The 25,218-nt window shown below is 43.9% G+C and overlaps 1 protein-coding gene across 10 annotated transcripts in view; it reads left to right on the plus strand.

Moving 5' to 3' along the window:
* SVIL (supervillin) overlaps positions 1–21,335 on the plus strand; it is a 165,081-nt gene extending 143,746 nt beyond the window's left edge. For 9 of the 10 annotated variants that reach the window (XM_048510552.1, XM_048510547.1, XM_048510553.1 and 6 more), the window contains 15 exons: positions 1,566–1,702; positions 2,689–2,836; positions 2,952–3,097; positions 5,049–5,224; positions 5,661–5,805; positions 6,693–6,969; positions 8,429–8,580; positions 10,217–10,322; positions 11,243–11,450; positions 11,748–11,881; positions 12,599–12,754; positions 13,592–13,735; positions 16,238–16,359; positions 19,334–19,489; positions 20,346–21,335. In XM_048510552.1, coding sequence (XP_048366509.1) covers positions 1,566–1,702; positions 2,689–2,836; positions 2,952–3,097; positions 5,049–5,224; positions 5,661–5,805; positions 6,693–6,969; positions 8,429–8,580; positions 10,217–10,322; positions 11,243–11,450; positions 11,748–11,881; positions 12,599–12,754; positions 13,592–13,735; positions 16,238–16,359; positions 19,334–19,489; positions 20,346–20,432 — 2,294 coding nt within the window. In that variant the 3' untranslated portion in view covers positions 20,433–21,335. Of the gene's footprint in view, positions 1–1,565; positions 1,703–2,688; positions 2,837–2,951; positions 3,098–5,048; positions 5,225–5,660; positions 5,806–6,692; positions 6,970–8,428; positions 8,581–10,216; positions 10,323–11,242; positions 11,451–11,747; positions 11,882–12,598; positions 12,755–13,591; positions 13,736–16,237; positions 16,360–19,333; positions 19,490–20,345 lie in introns of those variants that run through there. The other variant, XM_048510555.1, reaches the window with a different exon arrangement.
* Positions 21,336–25,218: the final 3,883 nt, after the last annotated feature.

Below are 25,218 nucleotides of genomic sequence, written 5' to 3' on the forward strand. Positions count from 1 at the left end.
GCGAGTCTTTTTAAATATCCCGAGTTTCAGCTGCTTTGGCGAAGCAAGCGGCGGGGCTTGGGAGGCACTTCTATGTGAGCTGCAGCTTTCACGCCTTTTGGTTTTATTGCTTCTTGGCTGACATCCTGCCACTTGGCAGCGCATGAGTGCAAAAGTGGGGCGATATCATTGGAGACAGCTTGGCTGTGGGGGTCCATTGGTGCATGCCTGCGGAGCTACACATTGGTGGGAAGTAAAAAATGTATAAAAGACGTGCCTCTGTGCGAAGGTGCACCAGCAGCCCACATTGTCTCTGTGGGCTCTGATCACTGCCTGTACAGAGACATGGGAATGCGAAAACAGGAAAGTGGGTTCCTTTATCCTGACTGCAGCCCACTGTACATGTGCTGTGTAGAAGGGGCCTGACAGAACACGCAATAAAAGCCTAGCACTAGTTCCCTTCCGTATGTGGAAATGGCCTTCCGCTCATGAGAGGGCTGTTCATACCACACACTGGGATGTGCCAGAAGAAAGTGAAACAGAATCTAGAGATGCTCCATCTATTTATGCAAGAGCAAATACAACCCTTTCCTTGATCAGAAGCCTGAGGCTCATTAGAACTTGTCTGTTGTATATATTTAGGAGGGACTGTGGATCAGTGGTGGAGCATCAGCTTTGTATGCCAGAGGTCGGAGGTTCAGTTCTTGGCATCTCCAGTTAAAAGGATCAGGTAGTGGGTGATGTGAAAGTCCTCTGCCTGAAACTCTGGAGAGTTGCTGCCAGTCCAAATAGAAAATACTGACTCTGATGGACCAGTGGACTGATTCAGTTTTTGGCAGCTTCATGTGTCCATCAATGTATTAACTGTTGCACATCTTGATGTCAGACCTGGACCCAGGAGTAACTTTAGCCTTAGCTAAATTTTTAGCATCAGCTACAAAACGAACGACACACACACACACACACACACACACACACACACACACACACACACACACACACACACACACACACATTCACACCCTACTTCAGACATCGATTTGTGGATTTTTAAAACAATTCATACCAGTTAATTTTCCCCTCTTTTAAAAAACCCAAGATATTTACCATTTTAGTATTTTGTTGTCTGTGTATAGTGTCTAAATGATTTGGGATTAAGTGTTGCTCAAGCATTTATGTATTAGCACTGACAGCTCTTTTCCTTCCAACCACAGCATGCTGGCAAATCAGTCTTGAAGATTGTTGCACGTGAGGCCAGGAGAATAGAGTAGAGCTGGTTCAGCCTTGAAAACAGGGAAATATGTGTGTGCATTTAAATATTTATTTCCCGCCTCTCCTCCCTTCATGGAGACTCAAACGTATCAGATTAACAGCAAGATGAAACAGCTTGAATGACTCTGAAGCAAAATGGCTTTATTCCTCATGTCAATGAACCTTCTAATCTGAAACCACCTTTACAATTACATGAACGCTATAGAGATGGAGTGGTAGCATTTGTCATGGCCAGATGTCTCAAAATAGCCGTGTCTGAAAGCCGGTTCCAGTATGTAGTAATGCAATTAGAGGTTTTTTCCCCTCCTGTCCAGGAAGAAGACATGTTCAAACGAGATTAGTTGAACCAAGGGCTTCATCACTGAACAGCGGCGACTGTTTCCTGCTACTGACTCCCCAGTGCTGCTTCCTGTGGACAGGAGAGTTTGCCAACGTCATAGAAAAAGCAAAGGTGAGTCTTCTAAAGCTCTGAGGTAATCACAGCCTGTCGCCTGCTTCTGTACAAGTTGGCTTCAAACAACGTGCAGAGTAGAATCTAAAAGAACACAAACCTTTTTTAAAAATCAATTTTATTTAGACGAGTAGATGAAGTCTCATTTGGTTTGCATTTTATTCAAAACATGTTAAATGGAAGAAATGCTTGCTTTTAATACAAATGGAAGAGACTGTCAGTGTCTCACACAGTTTCATTGTTCAATGTTGTTAGCCTTTAATGCTGTTGTGGTCTCCTTTGCATTGAGCATTCATTCCCTTTGGGTCAGAATCTCAGATACGCACATTTTCCTCTCCCAAACTCATTGTGCCTCAGATCAGAGAATCTCTGCAGTTTCTGAAACTCATGAAAGCTCGACTTTCCCCCTCCCTTCGCAGGGAGAATGAAGGGAATCAATATGTGTTTCGCTTTCTTCGGGTTTTCTTGCTGCACCTGGCTTTTCCCACCCACTTCACAGCAGTTCCTCCAGCTCTTCTGGGCACCTTTTCAGAAGGATCAGACGGGCTGTTTTGTTTTTTACATTTTTACTCTGAAGGTCTATCTCTTGAGCAATAGACCCTTGAAATTGACCTAAACCTTGCATGGTCTGGCAAATTAACGCTAGACAAAAGGCAGCACCCGAAGATGGCGGGGGGGGGGGGGGGCGGCAGGCAACCTCCCCAGCTGGATGTTGCACAGGTAGAACAAGGAAATGGGGGGGGGGGAAGTGAGGATGGCGCTGCTGAGGATACTTCACAGCAGGAGAATCCCCTCTTTAGACAAAAACCAAAAAAGCAAGGAAACCCCACTGTGAAGCAAGCAGCCCTGAGATGAGCACTGCATGCATAAATGGCCATTTCATTAATGAAAAGAGTAGGTCAAGAGAGTAATTGGAACTTTCTTCTGAACAGCCATTGCATAACTATGGCATAAGCCTCTTTATCCAATCGTTTTACACTTCTTAGGCTTCAGAGCTTGCAACATTAATTCAGACGAAGCGGGAACTTGGCTGCCGAGCGTCTTACGTGCAGACCATAGAGGAAGGCATCAATACTCATACCCATGCAGCCAAAGAATTCTGGAAACTCCTTGGTGGCCAGACAAGTTACCAGTGTAAGGAGCTATTTTTCTCAGTCTTGTTGCTGCTGGTCTGTTGTAAGAAAATTCTCAGATTGGCTTTGCCCTCGGAAGTGACATTTGTGCATTTGTTTTGTCTTCACATTTTAAGGTGCTGGAAGACCCGAAGAGGACGAAATGTATGAAGCTGCAATAATAGAAACCAACTGCATTTACCGACTGGTAGATGACAAACTTATCCCTGACGATGACTACTGGGGAAAGATGCCAAAGTGCACACTGTTACATTCAAAAGAGGTAGCGTAAGTAGCATTTTAAAGTTCAGCGGCAGCTCTGGTGTGCCTAAAATTTCTTCCTTTATCCTATTTGTTTATTTGTTTCTTTCTTAAATTTGTATCCTGCCATAACCTCCAAAGGCTCAAGGCAGCTCCCAATAAAACATACATAATAAATACAATAAATACAATAAATATATAAAACGTTTAAAACATCATAAATGCCTAAATTTTAAAAACAAATACAAACAGCATAAAAAATCCCAAGATTGGAGCACAAAAGAGTCAGGTGCATACGCCGTATCCAAACGAGGACCAGAGATAATTTAGGAAGAAAGGGAATGTCCGGCTGGCTTGCAGAGAAGGCCTGGTGGAACAGCTGTGTTTTGCAGGCCCTGCGGAACTTACAGATTATTCTCTTCTCTAGGCCCAATTAGAGTTAGGCCCAGCCTTGTACTCAGAGGCTCTGAACAACTGGAAGCATAATTTAATGGAAGAGAATGTGTGATGCATGTGTAACATCCCTAGCGTTTCTTGTTAAAATGGAGGGCTGAGAGAGGGCAATTCCTAAGAGCTTAGAGAGGCACCGTCAGACTTGAGGAACATGGCTGCACTAGGCAACAAGTGTCTCAATACTTTGTGTGAATGGATATATGGCAGTGGTGTATGCTATCAGGCTAGGAACTGAGAAACCCAGCTTCAGATCGTCATCCTGCTGTGAAGACTTGGTGGATGACATCGGGGCAGTTATGCTCTTTCAGTCTAACATGCCTCATAGGATAAATCTGAGCAGATGGGAACAGTGTCGTAAGCTCCTTGGGGAGAAAAGCAAGATATAAAATGTCTAAATAAATGCTGCTTTCCCCTGATTACTGGACCTGTGATGGGTATAGTACACAAAGCCAAAGGCGTAGCAAGGGGCAAAAGCGCCCTGTGCACCGGTGTGTCCTCCACCCCCGTCCTGCCCCAGAATGCCCCCGGAACGCCCCCACAAGGGTGTGCGTCTGGTGCATCGCACCCCCCCCCCAGCCCACAAAGCAGACTCTTGCCAGTTGTAGGGTTGGATAGGGATGCCTCTGCCCACATCTGTCCAGTAAGGCCTAATTGAAAAATGGGTGGTTCTATGTGCATGCTGTCATTCCCATGTGCATGCAAGCAGCAGCTGTTGAAATGAAGTGATGTGGAAGTGTTGTAATACGGTGATGTCACTTTGTGGTTTGCTGTACGTTACTTGAAGAGATTCAGGCTTGGCGGCATCCAAGCAACTTTTCATACAACATTGCTGTAGTTAAAATGGCGAATATTGGATTTCAAGTTGGAACAGCAGTGGAGGATTCCTTATAGGTTTGGAGCACTTTATGATCATTTCAGATGGGTAGCCCTATTGGTCTCCAGTAGACACCAGATGAAGGAAGGTTTGACTTTCGAAAACATATACCCTGGAAATCCTGTTGACTGTTAAGGTGCTATTGGACTCGAACCTTGCTCAGGCTACCTTAAGTAATCTCATTCGTAGCAGTACTTCTAAGAGCCAAATGTGCTGTGATGCCTGAAGTAACTTAAAGCATTTAAAATTCAGTATGGGCAAACTTTCCCATTAGCAGACTGAATCCCAGCTTGACATAAACCTGCTTGGCTTGTTCCCAGTAATCAGTCCACAGAGTACTGTCACGTGACGGTGTTCAATCTGAGTATCAGTTTTCTTGCTTCTGTGTGTGTGTTGGGGGGGGCGGGCTTTCATTATACAACACAAAATTGCATATATTGTCTCTGGTGTTTGTATCTGAAGTCTTTGATGGCCCACAACAATATTTGAACTTGCTGTCACTACCATAATTGATGTTCTATTGCAAGCAACAGTTGCTCCTTACTCAAGTTGCGTTATAAAATAAGAGTTCAGGATTCTACTTGGCGTTTTCCTTCCCTCCCATGTACAGCAGAATGAATGACTGCATTGTCTTTTCCCCTTTCAGGTCTTGGTGTTTGATTTTGGCAGCGAAGTCTATGTTTGGCATGGAAAAGAGGTGACATTGGCACAAAGGAAAGTGGCATTCCAGTTGGCCAAACACTTGTGGAATGGTACTTTTGACTATGCTAATTGTGATATCAATCCTCTGGATCCTGGAGAATGCAATCCCCTTATCCCAAGGTATCAGCATCTTAAGACCTTTCATGCTGAATTTGCTCGCCTCTGAATGTGCTCTTCCCATTGTTGGGAGCTTAGGGATTTGAATTAATTGTAGACGAATCATGCAATTCCAAAGAGAGTTACTTCTTCTAAGGCTGTTCATTTCAGCGGCCTTAGACTGGAGTGACTTTGCACGGGATTGCACTGTAAAGCGTTTGCCAACTTGCATAGATTTTTATTTATTTATTTATTGTTTACATTTTTATACCGCCCCATCCCCTAGGGGCTCTGTGGGATAAGTTGGCCAGTACTACGGAATGTATAGATCTTTTGCCAGCTTAAGAATGGCAGGATGTGTGGTAGGAAAATAAATCTTCCAGGCTTCCTTTTCGGATTATTTAGCAGAATATTATGTTAATTGATGTTGGATTTTCTTCTGTGTTTTTTGGTAATACAGAAAAGGACAAGGCCGACCTGACTGGGCTATTTTTGGAAGACTCACAGAACATAACGAGACAATATTATTTAAGGAAAAGTTTCTTGATTGGACTGAGCTGAAGAAACCGATAGAGAAGAACTCTGAATGCATTCAACAGAAAGTGGTATAATGATTTATTCTTAGACATAATTGCCTAAGGAATGGAACATGAGTCAGTGAGTCCCTGCCAACCAATGACGGTGCAGGACTCACGAGTCTTGCATGCCCATTGGTTGGCAGGGACTCATTGGTTCACTTTCCAAACAGTCCCCTGCCTGCCTTCCCACTGCCCTCCCCTTTGGGCCCTGCTAGCACCCTTCCCATGCCCCAGCACCCTCTCTCTCCTCCATGCCCCTGGACATCGTCTCCCAGCCCTCCAGAGACAAAACAGAGCCCTGTGGGGAATCAGCAGAAGTTCCCCCATTCCACTTCCTGCTGCCTCCCACTCCCCAAAAATGAAGCCTTCCCGTCTGCCCTCTCCCAATCCTCAAAGGCCCACTGAGCTGAGCTGCCCCGCCACACCTGCAGCTGCCCCAAGCCTTCCCCACGCACCCTTTCCCAACTCCCAAAGACCCACACACTTCCACCCAGCGCATTAGCTGAGCTGCCCTGCCACACCTGCAGCTGCCCCGTCTCCCCCACCTGCCCTCTCCCACCCCCCAAAACCCAACCCAAGCCAATTTTTACCACTGGAAGGGGCCAGTGAATGAGAGCTCCTCCTCCTCAGGGAGTTCTGCCGCTGGGCAGGAGCAGCACTTGTTAGTGGGGGCTTGAGAGAGTGGGGAGGGAAAGCTCCAGTTTTCCCGCAGGTGGGGGTGGGGAAAGGGCTGGGTGCATCTCTGCTGGGATTTTTTTCTTTCTCCTCCTTTCTCCTCTCTCTCTTCTTTCTCTTCCTGTATATACTTTCACTACTCTGCTAATTCTAAATCTCCTTTAGTTGCTCTGGTTTTAGATCACAATATGCTTAATGTACTGCCGAAGGGAAAGAATCATGTTTGTGTCTCCTTCCAGGACGAACCTAGGACTGACGGGAAATCATATGACATCATGCAAATGGTGCCTGTTCCCCAAGCAACAGTCGGGACAGTCTTAGAAGGGATAAACATTGGTCGTGGCTATGGATTAATTGAGGGAGACGACGGGAGACAATTTGAGATTATCACTGTCTCTGTGGATGTCTGGCATATCTTGGAATTCGATTACAGCCGGCTTCCCAAACAGAGCATTGGGCAGTTTCATGAAGGAGACACGTATGTGGTCAAGTGGAAATATCTGGTGAGCACTTCAGGTTAGTGAAAAATTGGAATGCTCCGAAATGAGCTATTGATGCTGCTTGAATCAGGTAGCATTGATCTTTCCTACTTGTGATGCACTTAGCTATTCAAGCACATCACCATTGATTGTATCTATTTATGTATATCAGTTGCTGGAATCTGCCCTGCTTCTCAGAAGAAAGGCAGGATATGAAAATAAATATTTTGTTCGTTTGTCATCAAGGTGTCCCAGGACCCTTTGTAGTCTTTTTTTTTTTCCCTGGAGGCAATGGACATTTCACACACATGAAAAACTGCTTTTGCATCACCCCTTAATCACTGGTCAGATGTATTGTCCTTAGCTCTTGTTTTTAAATGGGCTTAAGAATAACGCAGATCACATTAAAGTGTGTTCTTGCCCTTCCTACCAACACTTGGGTCAGCATTCTTAACAGTGCAATCCAGAGAAAGGAGCAAAAGGGCTATGGAACCAGCAGGACTCCATCGGCAATATAAATGCCACTCCATATGGCACAAATAGCATCTATGCTGGCACTGGGGGCACTGGCACACCAGGGAACTGTGCAGCTATGTTTCCCAGGCATAAATACTGGTGCTCCTCCAGCACAGAAGCCCACACCGTCATCAATGGGGGCATTTCCGGGGTCAGAGCCAACTTAGGGTTCAGCTTCCAAGGAACGGCCCCTTTTGGTGGCATAGATTTATGCCACCAAGCAGGTTGCACAGGCTGATAAGTTTTCCTCTTTTTTACTCTCAGCGCCTCTGCAAGCCTCTTTGGAGGCAGCAGGGCAGCACCAGGACTAGCCACCACTCATCTCCCCTCCCTCCAAACTGGGCTGCCAGTAGTTACAGAAACAGCATATCAGTAATGCAATGATCCCTGCATCTGTTTTATTAGACTTATATCCTGCCCTTTTCCATTCGAAGTTGGGCTCAGGGTGGCTTACAATACAAAAATAATATAACATCCAATCACATATCAATTTAATCCCCTCAATTCGAATACTCCCCGGCACCTGTTGTTGCAGCACGTACATTTCTTTGTGTCTTGGAAACTCTTTAAAAGTTCACTCAAGGGAATTGCACTCTATGAAGCTCTTGCTGCCAACTATCTTTTTTCCAGTGTTACTCAGCATCCCCAAAATGTGCCTAGCTGTCAAAGACTGGTTTTATATTGAAAGCGACATGCATCGCTTATTTTAATCTGGCAGCACAGTGAAGGTGCAGAGACCATATGTATTCTGTAATTGCCTCGATTTGCTTCAAGCGAAGTCTGTTGCTTGGATAAGTGTGGGCCCCTGGCCAATCTGCAGAGGTTTCCACCGTGTATCTTTGTCTGCCAGTTCCTTGCAGGAACATTTCACGCTCCTTTTGATTTACTGTTTACCACCTTAGCCCGAAATGTGTTGCCAGGTTTATTGGGCACGCACAATATATAGCCTCTCTCTCTCGTGACTTGACTTTGTTTTGCAGTTGGAAGCAGGCAAAAGGGGGACCAGCAAACCAGAGTGGTTGGCAAAGAGAAATGTGTTTACTTCTTCTGGCAAGGGAGGCACTCCTCTGTCAGCGAGAAAGGGACATCTGCACTGATGACCGTGGAGCTGGATGAGGAGAGAGGTGCTCAGGTGAGTGCTTTTGGGTTCCTATCATCCTTGGTACTGTTCAGATCTCCAACATGAGCAGATTCCAATTAACTAACGGTGATGTTTTTGCTCCCAGAGGGAAATGTCAAGGGTGTGAATCATGCCTCTTCGTTGCAGCAGGAATAGTAGAACTCAGGCCTCCTTCGCACATGCAGAATTTCAGTCCTGTTTCAATCCTCTTCCAGTGCACTTTGCAGCTGTGTGGAATAGCCAAATCCACTTGCAAACAATTGTGAAAGTGGATTGAAAGTGCATTATTCTGCATGTGTGCGCCTCAGATTTACTTGGGTGAAAAGCACTGTAAATGCAGAGTCATGTTCCTGGACCCTCATTCTATCTTTTTGGTCATCAAGGAAAAAATAAGGGTGGTTTCAGATGCAACTTTTCCCATTAATGGAGTCCTCCCCAGCATTTACATTTATGAGCTGGGAGTTCAGTCTCAGCCGCAGCAAAGTCTATCCAATATATCTTGCAGAGCACTGGAGGTTGCAGATGTTGCTGTGGCTAAGAAATTTGAGTATCACATGCCTTAGATGTCCCTTGAGAAGAGTCATGCCAGAAAGAGGCAGGCCTGAAACACTAAAAAAAAAATCCAGTACGACACCTGAGTTGGTATTAAGAATAATGCTCTGGTTTCTTGGAAATCTACAGAGGAGTTCATTGCACATCCTTCATCATGCTTGTGAACGCCTGGACTTGCATGCTTTGTATTGTGCTAATATTTATAGATGGAAGGCAAGAATTAGCCCTTTGAGCCCAGAAGGAAGGAACACCTACTTTGGCACCGATGTACTTTCCTGCAACTCATAGTTTTCTCAATATGAACTAGCTGAGACCCATAAGAAGCCTGTGGGGGAAATTCTCTCATTCTTCCCTGCTTTCTCATCTGGCTTCTGTCAGCAACCTTCCTCTGACCCATATTTTTGCTTCTGTCCACTCTTCCTCCTCCCCCGTCTTGTCCCTAACATTAATCCTCACCCTTCCAACCACTGTCAGGATGAAAATAAGGTGGCAGCCAAAGGAGGCAAGTACTGAATGCTGACCCACCTTGTCTGATCTGGGAGGAAGTCAAAGCCAACCACAGGCTCCCTCTCTGCCCGAACACTCAGTACCAGTCTATCCTGGCTGCATTTCATCCACCCAGCAGTGTCCATTGATTTTGGGGGGCTGTTGAGCTCCAGACTGGCCGCAGGACCCTCCAACCCCAAATACCATTGGTGCTCAGTGCCTGCCTCCTCTGATCACCACTGCTGTTCCCTCCTGGTATGCCCCCCTCTCTCTCTCTCTCTCACACACACACACACACACCAATGCATCTTGGAGGTTGCTAGGCAGCTCTGAAGATGGCACTCATTTTATCTGAGGTTTGGAGGTAAATCCCTATTTCCATTTAAACAGGGGTTCACCAGGGTTTGTCAAACAAATTGCCCCTCTTCGTATTTTTAATCCACATTTTGGGTCATGTTCAGAATTAGGTACAATTATGTTACTGAATTAATTGCTCTTCTGCCTTTTGGCTGATAGTGTGCTAGTTGCATGATCTTTTACATTACACACAGTGTCAACGAGAGTTTGCATAGTTTGCTGTAGCTCTAGAACAAGTCTTGTTGTTTTTCAGGTGCAAGTTCTTCAAGGAAAAGAGCCGCCATGTTTTCTCCAGTGCTTTCAAGGTGGAATGATTGTTCATGCTGGGAGAAGGGAAGAGGAAGAAGAAAATACACAGAGTAAATCAATTCCTGCTGCCATTTTTTTTCCTGGCATGTTTTGTAGGGAACAAAGAATTGTAACGTGTGTGGTACTCAACTTTTGTCTATTCTGTGGATCATCTAAGCAGGACTCATATTTCATTTTGTTGGTTCCAGTTTTGAACACCACAGTTCAAAACTGGGAAATGAAACAGTAGTGGTGACAAGTGGGGGGCTGTGAGTCAGTTAGAGAGCACTTTTACCTCATACCGAAGGTCCCAGGTCTAGTCCCTAACTTTGATGGTTAAGAGATCTCAGGAAATAAGCAGAGGTGGTTTTTATATCCCGCTTTTCTCTACCATAAGGAGTCTTCAGGCAGCTTATAAACACTTTCTTCCTCCCTCCACTCTAGGCAGCTTGTGAGGTAAATAGAACTGAGAGAGTTCTGAGAGGACCAAAATGGTCAAAGGTCTGGAATCCATGCCCTACGAGGAGAGACTTAGGGAGCTGGGCATGTGAAGGTTAAGAGGTGACATGATAGCCATGTTTAGATATTTGAAGGGATGTCATGTTGGTGAGGGAGCAAGCTTGTTTTCTGCTGCTCCAGAGACTAGGACCAGGAGTTATGGGTTCAAGGTGAAGGAAAAGAGATTCCACCTAAACATCAAAAAAACTTCCTGACAGTAAGGGCTGTTCAACAGTGGAATGCACTACCTCAGAGTGTGGTGGTGTCTCCTTTGGAGGTTTTTAAAGAGAGGTTGGATGGCCATCTGTCAGGAGTGCTTTGATTATGTGTTCCTACATTGCAGGGGGTTGGACTTGATGACCCTTGGGGTCTCTTCCAACACTATGATTCTATGACTGTGATAACTTTTATCATGCTCAGCCTAACGCTATAGTCTACTGCAAGCGTCCTTGGTGATGTCTAATCAGCTTGTTCTGTCAATGCCCCGCTGCAGGTGATTGGCGATTATATTGCGTACGAGGGGAGGTTTCTGTTGAAGGGAACTTGCTCGAAGTAGCCTGCCACTGTAGCAGCCTCAGGTCCAGAACTTCGATGATCGTTCTCAACATCAACAAAGCTGTCATTTACCTGTGGCATGGCTGCAAAGCCCAGCCTCACACAAAAGACGTGGGAAGAACAGCAGCCAATAAAATAAAAGAGCAGTAAGTAGCATTGCTGTTGTCCTAGCATAGGGTTTTGTTTGGCCTACAGTTTCTATAAAACTGCTTACAAGATTTGGGCAATGGATGAAATTAGAAGTCACTGAATATGTGGCTAAACTACTTTTAAAGTCCAGTAGCTTTTGAAGAAGTGTGGCTGGAGAGGCAAGAAAAATGGGGAAGCTGGTTCCTGGCCTTCCTCTCAGTTATTTTAGCAAGGTGATGAAGAGCAAAGCTGTCTTCAGACTTAGAAAGCACCACAAGCTTTCAATGACGCTGGGGATGTACCTTGCATTTTAGATGTCCGTTGGAAGCAGGATTGCACAGCAGTAGCAAAGTGACAATACATGAATGTGATGAAGGTTCAGAGCCATTGGGATTCTGGGATGCCTTAGGAAGAAGGGACCGGAAAGCCTACGACTGTATGTTACAAGGTAAGGCATGGTTGGTCTTCCTGTGTTCTTCATTTAGATGTGTTACAAAGAAAGGTTTTTGGCATTCGGAGCTCTGAGAATTAGGAAGGATGGAACAATAATCTGTTTGTGCTAGCATCTGTCGGTTTTGTAATAGTTAGAGAAAGAAATATGGGAAAGATCAGTAGTTGGAGATCGGTGGCTATCTGGAACTAGGATGAACAAAGCTACGGTCTGAAACGTGAAAATATCTGTGTATTTCTGCCATCATAAAATTGAATCCAGTCTTTGAAATGAAACAAGGTTGGGTTGTCCACTAGAAAGCCAAGATGCCTGTTAACACAGAATATCAGCAAAAATTTACCCAATTATCTTCCGGGTGTACTCAAAACTAAGACTGATTTTTTTTTCCAGGTATGGCAGCAAGAAAAAGTGGGGGTACTTATATGTTTGCATACAAGTAATAAATATATACTGTATAATTTTGTATATAAGTTTTTTTGAGGAAGTCATATTCATTTCATAACAGAGTAGTCTGTTACCTTTGCTAATTACTTACAACTAAAGCATTAATTGATCGATCCATCACATTAATCAATGTAAAGTGTTTTGTAAAAATTAACTAAAAGAACTGGGTTGATTGGATGGTAGGGTTTTTAACTGATTGTTCAATGAAACTTTTATGAGATACTATGTTTTCTTTAATCAGATGACTTTGTTTGTTATTGTTCTTAAAAGACCCTGGGAAGTTTAACTTCACTCCCCGCCTGTTCATCCTCGGCAGTTCGTCGGGAGAATTCTCAGCCACTGAATACATCTATCCAGCTAGGGACCCTTCTGTGGTCAATTCTATGCCATTCCTGCAAGAAGACCTCTACACTGTGCCCCAGCCAGGTCAGTGGAAGAAGTAGCCTATAACACTTTAAGCAATCTGAAACTGCTTGTAAAAAAATACCTAAGAAGCCTCTGGAAAGGTGGGTTTGCCTAGACACCAAAGATGTGAGGGCTGGGGTGGCAGGAAGGAGGAAAAAATCAGGAAGAGCACGTGGTTCTAATCTGGAGAACCGGGTTTGATTCCCCACTCCTCCACCTGAGTGGCAGAGGCTTATCTGGTGAATCAGATGTGTTTCCGCACTTCTGCATTTCTGCTGTGCAGATCCTACTGTTGCTTTTGCAGTTTCCCTTCTTGCTTTACCACTTCAGTCTTCGTTTCTCACGTTGTCATTATTCTCATTTTTGAAAAGGAGAATGGAGATGAAGTGATTTGCCCAGGGACTGCCCAATTGGTCCATTGTAGATGTGGTGTTTGGAACCAAGTGCCCCAGATCCCAGTCTAGTGTGTATGATCCTGGACTATATAGGTGGCTTAGAAAAGGTCAATGTTCTGCTTTGGCTGTGCCAAGAAATCAATTCTCTGCAACCAACATATTTGCATATAAGTTTGTAATGAAATGAAACAAATGCTGAAGTTGCACGGCCTTGAAAGACCCCAAATAACACGAGTGGTTTTTTATATCCCTTCCTTCACTGATACTAATGCTACCGACTGTTTCCTGCTTGCCCTGCCCTCCATGAGGACTTCCCTCTCTGTCCTATACTCTCCAAAATGACTGCTGCCTGGGTCTACACCACACATGAACACTTATTGGCATGCACGCCATGAAGATACTTCACAAAAAGGAAAATGTAACGACTGTGTTGCTGAAGCTGATCTTTATTGTGTCTCAACAGCCCTCTTTCTTGTGGACAATCACCATGAAGTATACCTCTGGCAAGGCTGGTGGCCTGTGGAAAATGAAATAGCAGGATCTGCCCGAATCAGATGGGCTTCAGATAGGAAATGCGCAATGGAGGCAGTCCTCCAGTATTGCAAAGGTAGGATTGTATAGAGGAAATACTGTTTTAGCATGTTAAAATGTGTTCCAGGGCAAGATGTAGTTGCGGACCTGAAAGAGAAATGGCATGGGGAAATGGAGGAGGGTGACAGCCATGCTACTGCAGACTGCCTGCTCTCCTCTGGGCCTTATTTTGCCTCTATCAGCAGCCGCCAATGAAGTCAGACACGGGAAAGGCTTGGTAGATTGCTATCGGGACACATGCCAGTTGTGCTATTTGTTAATGGAAGCCCTGACACAAGTCTGCTATTTTCAGTTCCACCTTTGTTGGCAGCCCTAATACTCCTAGCTGGTGTGCCCAAGACAATCCGCTTAAACCTAAATACAGCTTCATTGTACTGAATTTGACCCTAAACTGAGGACAGTTACAATTGTTGTCATCATAAGTAGTAGCAAAGAGTGGTTGAATGAGAGTAACATGTTATTGTCACTTCATCGGGCATTCTTGTTACCCTTGTAAGAAGAAAGGGCAGCACGGAGGTGCAAATGGAGGCTAGATAACATGGCTTTCATAAAGCTGTAGAGAGATTGAAACCCAAGTAATGTGGTGGTCCATATGGCTTCTTATGGGAGATCTTCTCTTTTTCCTCCTTCTATTATCTGTTGGATTGAGATAATGTTCCCTTCAAGCCTTGCAGTGTTGTTCGTCTTCTCTGAGGTCCAGTGTGTTGTCTTGGAGAGATGATGAAAAATTGAACTCCAGTAAACATAACTCCGAACTCTAGTAATAACCGCATCTGTCCTAATTGTGTTTAAGCTGACTCCAGTGGCCCTTTAAAGCTTTTCACTGTAAATACAGTGAATGGGCACTCAGAAGCAGAACGTTCAGGGAGATCAAAGGGTTCCTCTCTCTTTGCATAAATGTTCCGCATCTGGCATTGTGTGCTGTAAGTTTCGGGGGCACTTTAGTGAGTAGCTCTAAATTAGAGTTCATTAACTAATTTGACGTGATTGCCTGGGTGTATATAATGATGAGGGATGCTTCTCCGGTGAGAAAAAGTAATTGTCCCCCAGGTGATGGTAATAGTTGTCACTTCAAATTTACACATTGTGCAAATGCAGGTTCGCCTTAGATCTTGCATCGTGTTCTTGCATTTCACTTGGCCTTAACGGGTTTTTGCTTAATACCATTCCTGAACTCAAGTGTTCTTTTGTACTTAACCAGCTTTCCAGGCCCCTTCACCTATCCAATGAAACTGGGCTCTTGCCTATAGAAGTGTAGGCCCTGAGGTACTTAAAAGTGTCAAAGGTCTCCTACCGCAACAAACCAAAATTATTTTTCCTGCTTCATTTTCAGCGGGATATGAGGGGAGACATACAAATTAACTTATTAAGAGCCAGCGTGTTGTAGTGTTTTAAGACCAGGTGCAGTCTTATCTGGAGAACCAGATTTGTTTTCCCACTCTGATATTTCTGCTGGGTGACCTTGGCCTAGTCACAGTCCTTTGGAATTCTCTCAGCCCCACCTACCTCTTAAGGTTTCTGTTGTGGGGAGAGGAAGGGAAGGAGTTTGTAAACCTCTTTGTAAGCTTCCTTACAGAAGAAAAAGGCAGGGTATAAATCAAAGTCCATCTAGACTGGCCAGTTTCCCATGTTAAATACTGCATTTGTTGAGACCGCCCTTCCAAACTCAATCAGCTTTCACACCTGGAGCTTGGAAGAACAGAAGGTGTTGAATTGCACCTGTATGGTCACTAATTAGAAGAGGAGGAGTTTGGATTTATATCCCCCTTTCTCTCCTGTAAGGAGACTCAAAGGGGCTTACAATCTCCTTTCCCTTCCCCTCCCCCCACAACAAACACCCTGTGAGGTGGGCGGGGCTGAGAGAGCTCCGACAAACTGTGACTAGCCCAAGGTCACCCAGCTGACATGTCTTGGAGTGCACAAGCTAATCTGGTTCACCAGATAAGCCTCCACAGCTCAAGTGGCAGAGCGGGGAATTGAACTCAGTCCTCCAGATTAGAATGCACCTGCTCTTAACCACTACACCACACAATCAGGGGCAATTTGCACCTATATGTTTGAGCATTCATATTTAAAGATCTTACAAATGTGCCATTTTACAAAAAAACCCTTGGGTCTCCACTGGAGGCGATGCCTGTGTGGTGGAAGATTTTTTATAAAGGAGACTGTGATTATATGGAGGCTTCCTGTATGCAGTTTTCTCCATACTGAGGAAATTAGGCACTTATATCTATCTGCTGCCATGTGCAATGAATACCAGCCTCTGTCTTGGAGAAGCTGCAGCAGGGCAGTTAAGGCCACCACGCTTCAAGCCGAGAAAGGTTTCTGCCAGTCCAAGCAGACAGCACCAAGCTCAGTCAGCCAAGGTTGCAGCTTATCCCTGTGATGTGCTTCTTTTTAAAAGTTTAACTTTTCTACAGGAGAGGATAGTTCATAAAAGCAGGAGGAAAAAGGATTGTCAAGGTCCATATTGATCATTTCTCTCTTTTTTTTCTTTTTGCACTTTGACTACGTATAGGAAAGAATGTGAAGAAGCCTCCTAAATCTTACCTAATTCATGCAGGTCTTGAGCCCTTGACTTTCACCAATATGTTCCCCAGCTGGGAGCACAGGGAAGACATTGCAGAAATCACAGAGATGGTAACAGAAGCTTTTCTGTCATCCTTATTGGTTTGAAAGGCACATTCGGAGCTGTGGGCCCCTCCTAGCTGGGTAGTTCTAGAATCAAGGGGCTTAATGTGGGGTTCTAGAATCAAGGGGCTTAATGTGGGGTTCTAGAATCAAGGGGCTTAAAGTGGGGTTCTAGAATCAAAAGGCTTAAAGTGGGGTTCTAGAATCAAGGGGCTTAAAGTGGGGTTCTAGAATCAAGGGGCTTAAAGTGGGGTTCTAGAATCAAAAGGCTTAATGTGCGGTGGGGAAGAAACAAGGCAGCAGTGTGGGTCCGCTTGAACTCTTAGTTTCTTTTATAGCATATTTGTTATGAATTTTCCAGAGCTCTAGCTGAACATTTTCAGATGCAAAAGAACGAAGCATGTTGGCCAAGATTCTTCTCCCCTTAAGCCCTCAGGGCCAAGCTGAATGGATAATGGAATAGTCAGAGATCAGTGGGTTGAATTAGATAGGGGAAGATTTGAAATAAAATTGGAGGGTAGCTGTTGACAACTTGGGACATTTGTGGGAGAAATGGTTACAGTATTTTCCCTGGGTGGATTTTTTAACCCTGGCTTTCCTGTTTGTGGCATGGAAGCAAGCTTCTTATAAGAAACAGGTGATTTATGTGTGTCTGTTATTTCAGAAGTATTAGCATCAACTTATTGGTCTGCTCGGAGTGGGGGATAGAAAGGAGCAACTCCTTGGTCTGGGCCTCACCTGAGTATGTTCAAGCTATTGTAACATCCAGTTAAAGTGTCCCTGGCCTCAATCCTACCACAGGCTGATGCCAGCTTGAGGTCTGCCAGCAAGGAGGGTTTTTCAGAATCTTTGGAAGGCCCCGGTAGCAACATGGTCTACATCTCCTGGGAGGGAGTCAAAAGCCTTTAATTGCTGCCAAGCTTTTAATCTGATATGTTTTATGCAAATAATAGAACTTGTAAAGACTGCTTTTGTCTATATATTTGTTCAACTTAATATACTTACTACAAACTTACTAGAGTTCTTTGAGGATGTAAATAGGCATGTGGATAAGGGGGAACCAGTGGACATTGTCTACTTGGATTTCCAAAAGGCTTTTGACAAAGTTCCTCACCAGAGACTATTGAGAAAACTCAGCAATGAAGGAATAAGAGGGGAAGTCCTCCTATGGATTAAAAACTGGTTGAGAAACAGGAAGCAAAGAGTGGGTGTAAATGGGAAATTCTCACAATGGAGAGATGTCGGGAGTGGTGTCCCCCAAGGATCCGTATTGGGACCAGTGCTCTTTAACCTATTCATAAATGACCTGGAAGTAGGGGTGGGTAGCGTGGTGGCCAAGTTTGCAGATGATACCAAATTATGTAGGGTGGTGAGAACCACAAAGGATGCTTGAGGAGGTCCATGGACCTTGATAAATTAGGTGAGTGGAGCTAAGAAATGGCAAATGCAGTTCAATGTAGCAAAATGCCAAAGTGATGATGCACATGAGGGGCAAAAAAATCCAAACTTCACATACAAGCATTCACAGGGGAGTCAGTGCTATCAGTCTGAACCAGGGAAAAGGGATTTGAAGCGTCTTAATTGAAGTAGTTCCATGGGAATGTCAACTCAATGTATGTGGCAGCTGTGAAAAAAGCAAACTCTATGCTGGGGATCATTAGGAAAGGAGATTGATAATAAGGCACTGCAAGATTGTCATGCCCTTATATATAAAGCAGGTAGATGCGACCACACTTGGAGTACATGTATTTCAGTTCTGGTCACCCACATCTCAAAAAGGATATTGAAGAGATAGAAAAAGTGGTACAGAGAGGAGAGGGCAACGAGGGATGATTGAGGGACTGGAGCACCTTCCTTATGAGGGAAGGAGGCTTGCAGCGTTTGGGACTCTTTAGTTTTGGAGAGGAGGCGTCTGAGGGGGGGGATATGATTGGAAGTCTATAAAATTATGCATGGGGTAGAAAATGTTGACAGAGAATTTTCTCTCTTTTCTCACAATGTCACTAGAACCAAGGAGGGCATTCATTATGAAAATGCTGGGGAAAAGAATTAGGACTAATAAAGGAAACACTTCTTCACTTAGCGTGTGATTGGTGTTTGGAATATGCTGCACCACAGGAGGTGGTGATGGCCCACTAACCTGGGATATGGCTTTAAAAGAGGGCTTGGACAGATTTATGGAGGAGGAAGTCCAATTTATGGCTACCAATCTTGATCCCTCTTTGATCTGAGGATTGCAAATGCCTTAACAGTCCAGGTGCTAAGGGCAACAGGCCATGAAGGCCATTGCTTTCACATCCTACATGTGAACTCCCAAAGGCACCTGGTGGGCCACTGCGAGTAGCAGAGAGCTGGACTAGATGGACTCTGGTCTGATCCAGCTGGCTTGTTCTTATGTTCTTATGTTCTTACTTGCTCAACTTTTTTATCTGTTGTAAAAACGCTTTGAATATTTTATTATAAAAGCAGTGTAGAAGTTGACCGAGTAAATAAAAAAAAATATGTTTGAAACTGTGATTAGCCCCAAGTCAAATAAATAATCAAGAGACCGAACATAGTGCTTGAACTCAGGATTCCAGGATATGTGTCTGTCCATTGCCCACATACTGGGTTCTTGCAGGCATCCTGACTGCCTTTTTTGCAGCCCTCCACCTCCTGATTGGGGTACAAGGGCTCTGGGATTGCTGCTTGTATCTGATGAAGGGAGCTTTGATTCTCGAAAGTTTATGCCTTGGAACTCCTGTTGGTCTTTATGGGACTGCTGGACTCAAATTGATACTGGGTAGTTACTCACTGTTCAAAATGGGATCAGCTAGAAATCAGAATGAACACAGCCCCTGTGCTTGAATAAAGCATGCAGGCGGAATGTAGGCACACTGGAAAACATACTGTTGGGCTGCATCCAGCGCTGTATTGCAACTTGGAGGAATTCCATTAATGCATTTCCCCTTCATGGCTTCTCTTTGATTCATCTTTTTCTTAGGATGCAGAAGCTTCAAGTCAGATAATCCTTGTGGAAGACGTGCTGTCCAAACTATGCCAGAAGTTGTATCCACTGGCTGATATCTTGGCAAGGCCTCTCCCTGAGGGCGTGGATCCATTGAAACTTGAAATTTATCTTTCGGACGAGGACTTTGAGGTAAGTGGGAAGAAACTGCCATCTTTGTGTTTTGTGCTGCTTTGCATTTTTACACTTTCATTTATTTTATTTATCTGGGCCGTTTGTATGCCACCTTTCCAATTTAAGAAAAATGTCCAAATTAATAAAAGGTAAATATGACAAAATTCAAAAAGAAGAGAAGAAAAGGAGTTTGGATTCATACTCTACCTTTGTCTACTGTAAGGAGTCTTAAAGCAGCCTGCAAACTCCTTTCCCTTCCCCTCCCCACAACAGAGACCTTGTGAGGTAGGTTAGGCTGAGGGAGTTTTGAAGAACTGTGACTAGGCCAAGGTCACCCACAAGCTTTGTGTGGAGGTATGGGGAAACAAACCTGCTCCCCCAGATTAGAGTCTGCTTCTCATGTGGAGGAGTGGAGGAATCAAACCCAATTCTTCAGATAAGAGCCCACTGCTCTTTACTGCTATACCACACTGGCTCTCCACCAGTCAAAATTACTTAACATAGAATTTAAAAATCAACTTAACTGAAGCAAATTAGATGATGTTGGAAGGCCACAAATGAGGACTAAGCATAATTTGCAAGGGAGGAAATGCCAAAGATGAGTTCCCACCATATTGAGGTGCTGTGTGGTTTCCGGGCTGTATGGCCGTGTTCTAGCAGCATTCTCTCATGACGTTTCGCCTGCATCTGTGATCCTCTGAAGATGCCAGCCACAGATGCAAATGGCCCGAAGCGTCAGGGAGGAAAATGCTGCTAAGTTTCTATCAACCCTATGGCTAACCTAAACTCCACAACACTAGTGATTCCGGCCGTGAAAGCCTTCGACAATACATATTTTATATTAGTTATGCTTTTGCTTCCTTCTTTCTAACAGATTGCGTTGCAGATGACAAGGGAAGAATACAATGGTCTGCCTTCCTGGAAACAGGTGAACCTCAAAAAGGCAAAAGGACTCTTCTGATCGGTGCGTTGTTTGTCATCAAGGGCTATTGCCAGAGACAGTCAGCAAACATCTCTGAGCAGCTACAGCAGTACAGTGTTTTGGTTTCCACCAGCATTCATCAAGCAAACAAGATACAGTCTGAAGTTGCCAGATAACTGCCTACTCCAAAAATAATGTAATATTGTAAATGTGATAGAGGACTCTTTGCAATTGCTCTCCTTTTTTTGGAGCCCAAGAAGTGGGTGATGTTTATGAGTCTTGGTCTTCGTACTTTCACGGTAGGCTGCCGCAACTTCTGTGTACACTACTTGCCACTTGAGCTGGGAAAGACACCCCTCTTTGTAAAGTTGTTTCTTTGTTAAATCTGTGGATTTTCAGAAGAATTTATATTTATATAAAACACAATAGGACAAGGATGTATTTAACAATGCAAATATGTATTTACTTACTGTTGAGACTTTCTGTCAAGAAAGGGCTTCGGGAAAGTAGCTGGCTAAAGCACCATTGCGTGTTCCATGTTAGTTTAGCCACCAATCTGCTTTCCTCTTGAGCATCCGGAACAGTTTCTCTTTGCAGCGGGCAATGGCTTTTGTTCTCAGTGCTGGTTCAGGTACTAAACTGAACCAAGTGTTTGTATTTATCACCTGGGTTTTTTTGAGAAACCTCTTTGAATCCAACTTTGATATTCTTTAAATCCAAAAATGTATAGTGCCTTGTTTTTTTTTTTGTGTACAGTTTATATACAAAAATATCCGTCTTGTGTTTTGAAGATGGCTCAGAACAGTCTCCTACGCTCTACTTTTATAACAGTAGAAATTTAAAAAGAACATCTCAGTTCCTAATAACTTGCTGTAAACATGAAATGTCTTTATGTGACGAAGACCTAAAGTAAAAGCTTCAGAATAAACTCTTAGCAATGCACTGACGTTTGGGCATCCTGATTACATCACGTCCCAGCCAAGCTTGATAGAATAATTACCCAGCAGAGCTAACTCATCTTGGTGCACAGCTAACCTTGGAGAATGTTTTCACTGACGTGTGAACAAAGTCCAGCAACTGATGTAGAAAAATGTGTTGGCTAATGAACATATTGCAGCATGCACAATCACTTCCTGCTGACCTCGGCCAAAAGAAAGGCTTTGTAAAAGTAATAAAGATTCCCCATTATTCATTGGAACGGTGCTGTCTGCATTAATATTGCAGCCAGGGACAGTCACCTTCCCAGAGTTCTTGGAGTGGATTTCTTTTTTTTCCCTGAGGAATCTGATGAAGGCAAATAGCAATATATAAAGATTCGCAAATTCCAATTTCTTCGTGAACTGCGGCAACTGTACAGTGTGGAATTGATGCTACAGAAGGGCACAGAGCAGTGGTGTAGGGGGGACAAATGGATTCTGGGGGGCAAACAGATTGCCTGGGCCCTGCCCCCATACTTGCTGCGTTTCAGTTACAACGCAGGCTGCAAAGGCAGCCTGGCTGAAAGACTCCTGAGCTACTCTGGGCTTCTGCAGTAGCGGGGGGGGGGGGAGGGGCTGAGGGAGAGGCGATTTCCCTCTACCCCATGGTACGCTTCAGGCTGACTGGCACAGAGGAAAGGATAAAGATCCCTCTACACAAGTGCACTGCTTCTCCCAATCTCAGAAGCAGAGATTAGGCGACTAAATAGTTTATAAATAAACCTTGTGGGATCCTAATTGCGCATTTCAGAGTTGTGTACAGGGTTTCCAGAGTTGTGTAATCAAGTTGAGCCCTAACTCTGAAAGGCTCCTGATTGCTTTGGCATCACCTTCCAGAAGACTGAGGGCTACTAGGCTCCGATGGTTTGTGGTTTTCATTTGTGGGAGAGGAATGAACTCATCATTCCTTCTAGAAGCAAGCTGGCAATGCCACTGAATAAAGCATTACAATGCAGTAAAATGTATATGAAATCTCCAGTCTCTCATTATTTCTTTGCTTTACAGTATTTAAGGCCCACTGATTCAAACTTGTTGGGTAATATGGAGCCCAATAAAATTATGTTGGAACCCAGTCAAGCCATAGTTTACCTGCTTATCATTCCTGCTGGGATTTTGTCTAGTTGTAGTCAGAACTACAGCGGAAAGTTACTGCCTGAATTTTATGCTACCTTTTTAATATATGGAATAATATGCCTTCACCAATTGTAAACATTTAGAAGCTGTTGAATTCTGAACAAAAATGTTGAACCCTGATTCACATGGCAACTGAAATGCTTTTCTGCTTCAAAAAAGGATGCATAACCATTTCTGTCCCGCATCAAAAATTAACTTTAGTGTGTTTTCAAAGGCTTGGTGTGAAAATAAGACCCTCTGGGTTGGAATAAACTGCAGTTTCCTCTGACCCCAGTCTGGCAAAATGATAGCTTGGGTCACCAATTTAATTTGAGTTTGTAGGTAAGAAAATAGGCGGAAGTCGTCAATCTGCCTATTCAATTTGGGCTCAAACCAGAGCTTCGGTCTCTGCTGTAATGTCTGAAGAAGAGGGAGCAGAGTATATGTCATTGGAGGGACTTTCTGGTTCTGAAATTCTCCCCACACCCCAGGGTTTGTTCATGGCACAGTTTCCCACAGCTTGTCTGTTCTGCAACACAAACACCACAAATCTCTTTTTACCTTCGATATTGACGCTTACATTTTCTTTGTCTGTAAATTCAAGGGAGTGTTTTAGACTGTCTGCTGAAAAAATGCCTTTTGTCAGAACAAATACCTTCAAATCATTGTTGCTAAATGACCTCGTGATTTCTTGAGATGCTCTTATCAAATTTGACCCAGCCAAATGCAGCCAGGTAAACTAAACTGATTAAATCAAGTGGACTTAATGCAACCAGATGTACAACTTACCAGAGTTCCCACAACTGACAGGTATAAGAAACACCGCTCATTTTTAAATCTGAACTGAAGATACTGACAAATTTAATAGGAAAGCAAAAATTACATTTTATTCTTCTATAACATATAGAAGAATTTGTTGAAGCTTTGGTATCAGGCACTCTGCAACCATTGTACATATTTACTCTGGGCTCCTGTTTGCTAGACGAAAACTAGTGATTATTTGCAATGAAAACATTTTCGTGGATTACTCCTTAAATCTGTTAATAAAGGACATCGCTCCACCGTGTGTGATCATGCAAGTACATTGTGATAATTAATAGGAAATAATGCATCACACTACAGAGTCATAAGAGATAGATTTATATGAAGATAATTAATATGCCCTGCCAGAGAGGTCTCTGTAGTAGCTGATTGCAGCACAAATAGCAGAGTCTAGTGCCACCTTAAGCTATTAGTTGTGGTATGATTTTTTTTTCATAGCTGTAAATATCCCAATAAGAACATAAGAACAAGCCAGCTGGATCAGACCAAAGTCCATCTAGTCCAGCTCTCTGCTACTCGCAGTGGCCCACCAGGTGCCTTTGGGAGCTCACATGTAGGATGTGAAAGCAATGGCCTTCTGCGGCTATTGCTCCCGATCACCTGGTCTGTTAAGGCATTTGCAGTCTCAGATCAAGGAGGATCAAGATTGGTAGCCATAAATCGACTTCTCCTCCATAAATCTGTCCAAGCCCCTTTTAAAGCTATCCAGGTTAGTGGCCATCACCACCTCCTGTGGCAGCATATTCCAAACACCAATCACACGTTGCGTGAAGAAGTGTTTCCTTTTATTAGTCTTAATTCTTCCCCCCAGCATTTTCAATGAATGCCCCCTGGTTCTAGTATTGTGAGAAAGAGAGAAAAATTTCTCTCTGTCAACATTTTCTACCCCATGCATAATTTTGTAGACTTTAATCATATCCCCCCTCAGCCGCCTCCTCTCCAAACTAAAGAGTCCCAAACGCTGGCCTCTCCTCATAGGGAAGGTGCTCCAGTCCCTCAATCATCCTTGTTGCCCTTCTCTGCACTTTTTTCTATCTCCTCAATATCCTTTTTTGAGATCTTGGCTGACCAGAACTGGACACAGTACTCCAAGTGCTTGATGCAGCACCACTGCTTTATATAAGGGCATGACAATCTTTGCAGTTTTATTATCAATTCCTTTCTAATGATCCCCAGCATAGAGTTTGCCTTTTTACAGCTGCCATGCATTGAGTTGACATTCCATGGAACTATCAACTAAGACGCCTACATCCTTTTCCTGGTCTGTGAGTGATAGCACTGACCCTGTGGCGTGTATGTGAAGTTTTGGATTTTTGCCCCTATGTGCATCACTTTACATTTTGCTACATTGAACTGCATTACCATTTCTGGGCCCACTCACCTAATTTATCAAGGTCCGCTTGGAGCTCTTCGCAATCCTTTGTGGTTCTCACCACCCTACATAATTTGGTATCATCTGCAAACTTGGCCACCCCTACTTCAGGTCATTTATGAATAGGTTAAAGAGCACTGGTCCCAAAACGGATCCTTGGGGGACACCACTCCCGACATCTCTCCATTGTGAGAACTTCCCATTTACACCCACTCTTGGTTTCCTGTTTCTCAACCAGTTTTTAATCCATAGGAGGACTTCCCCTCTTATTCCTTCATTGCTGAGTTTTCTCAACAATCTCTGATGAGGAACTTTGTCAAAAGCCTTTTGGAAATCCAAGTAGACAATGTCCACTGGTTCCCCCTTATCCACATGTCTGTTTACACCCTCAAAGAACTCTAGTAAGTTTGTAAGACAGGATTTGCCTCTGCAAAAGCCATGCTGACTCTTCCTCAGCAGGTCTTGCTTTTCTACATGTTTTATAATTTTATCTTTAATGATAGATTCTACTAATTTACCAGGAATAGATGTCAAACTGACT

The sequence above is a fragment of the Sphaerodactylus townsendi genome, linkage group LG11, assembly GCF_021028975.2.
Source record: "Sphaerodactylus townsendi isolate TG3544 linkage group LG11, MPM_Stown_v2.3, whole genome shotgun sequence".
NCBI lineage: Eukaryota > Metazoa > Chordata > Lepidosauria > Squamata > Sphaerodactylidae > Sphaerodactylus > Sphaerodactylus townsendi.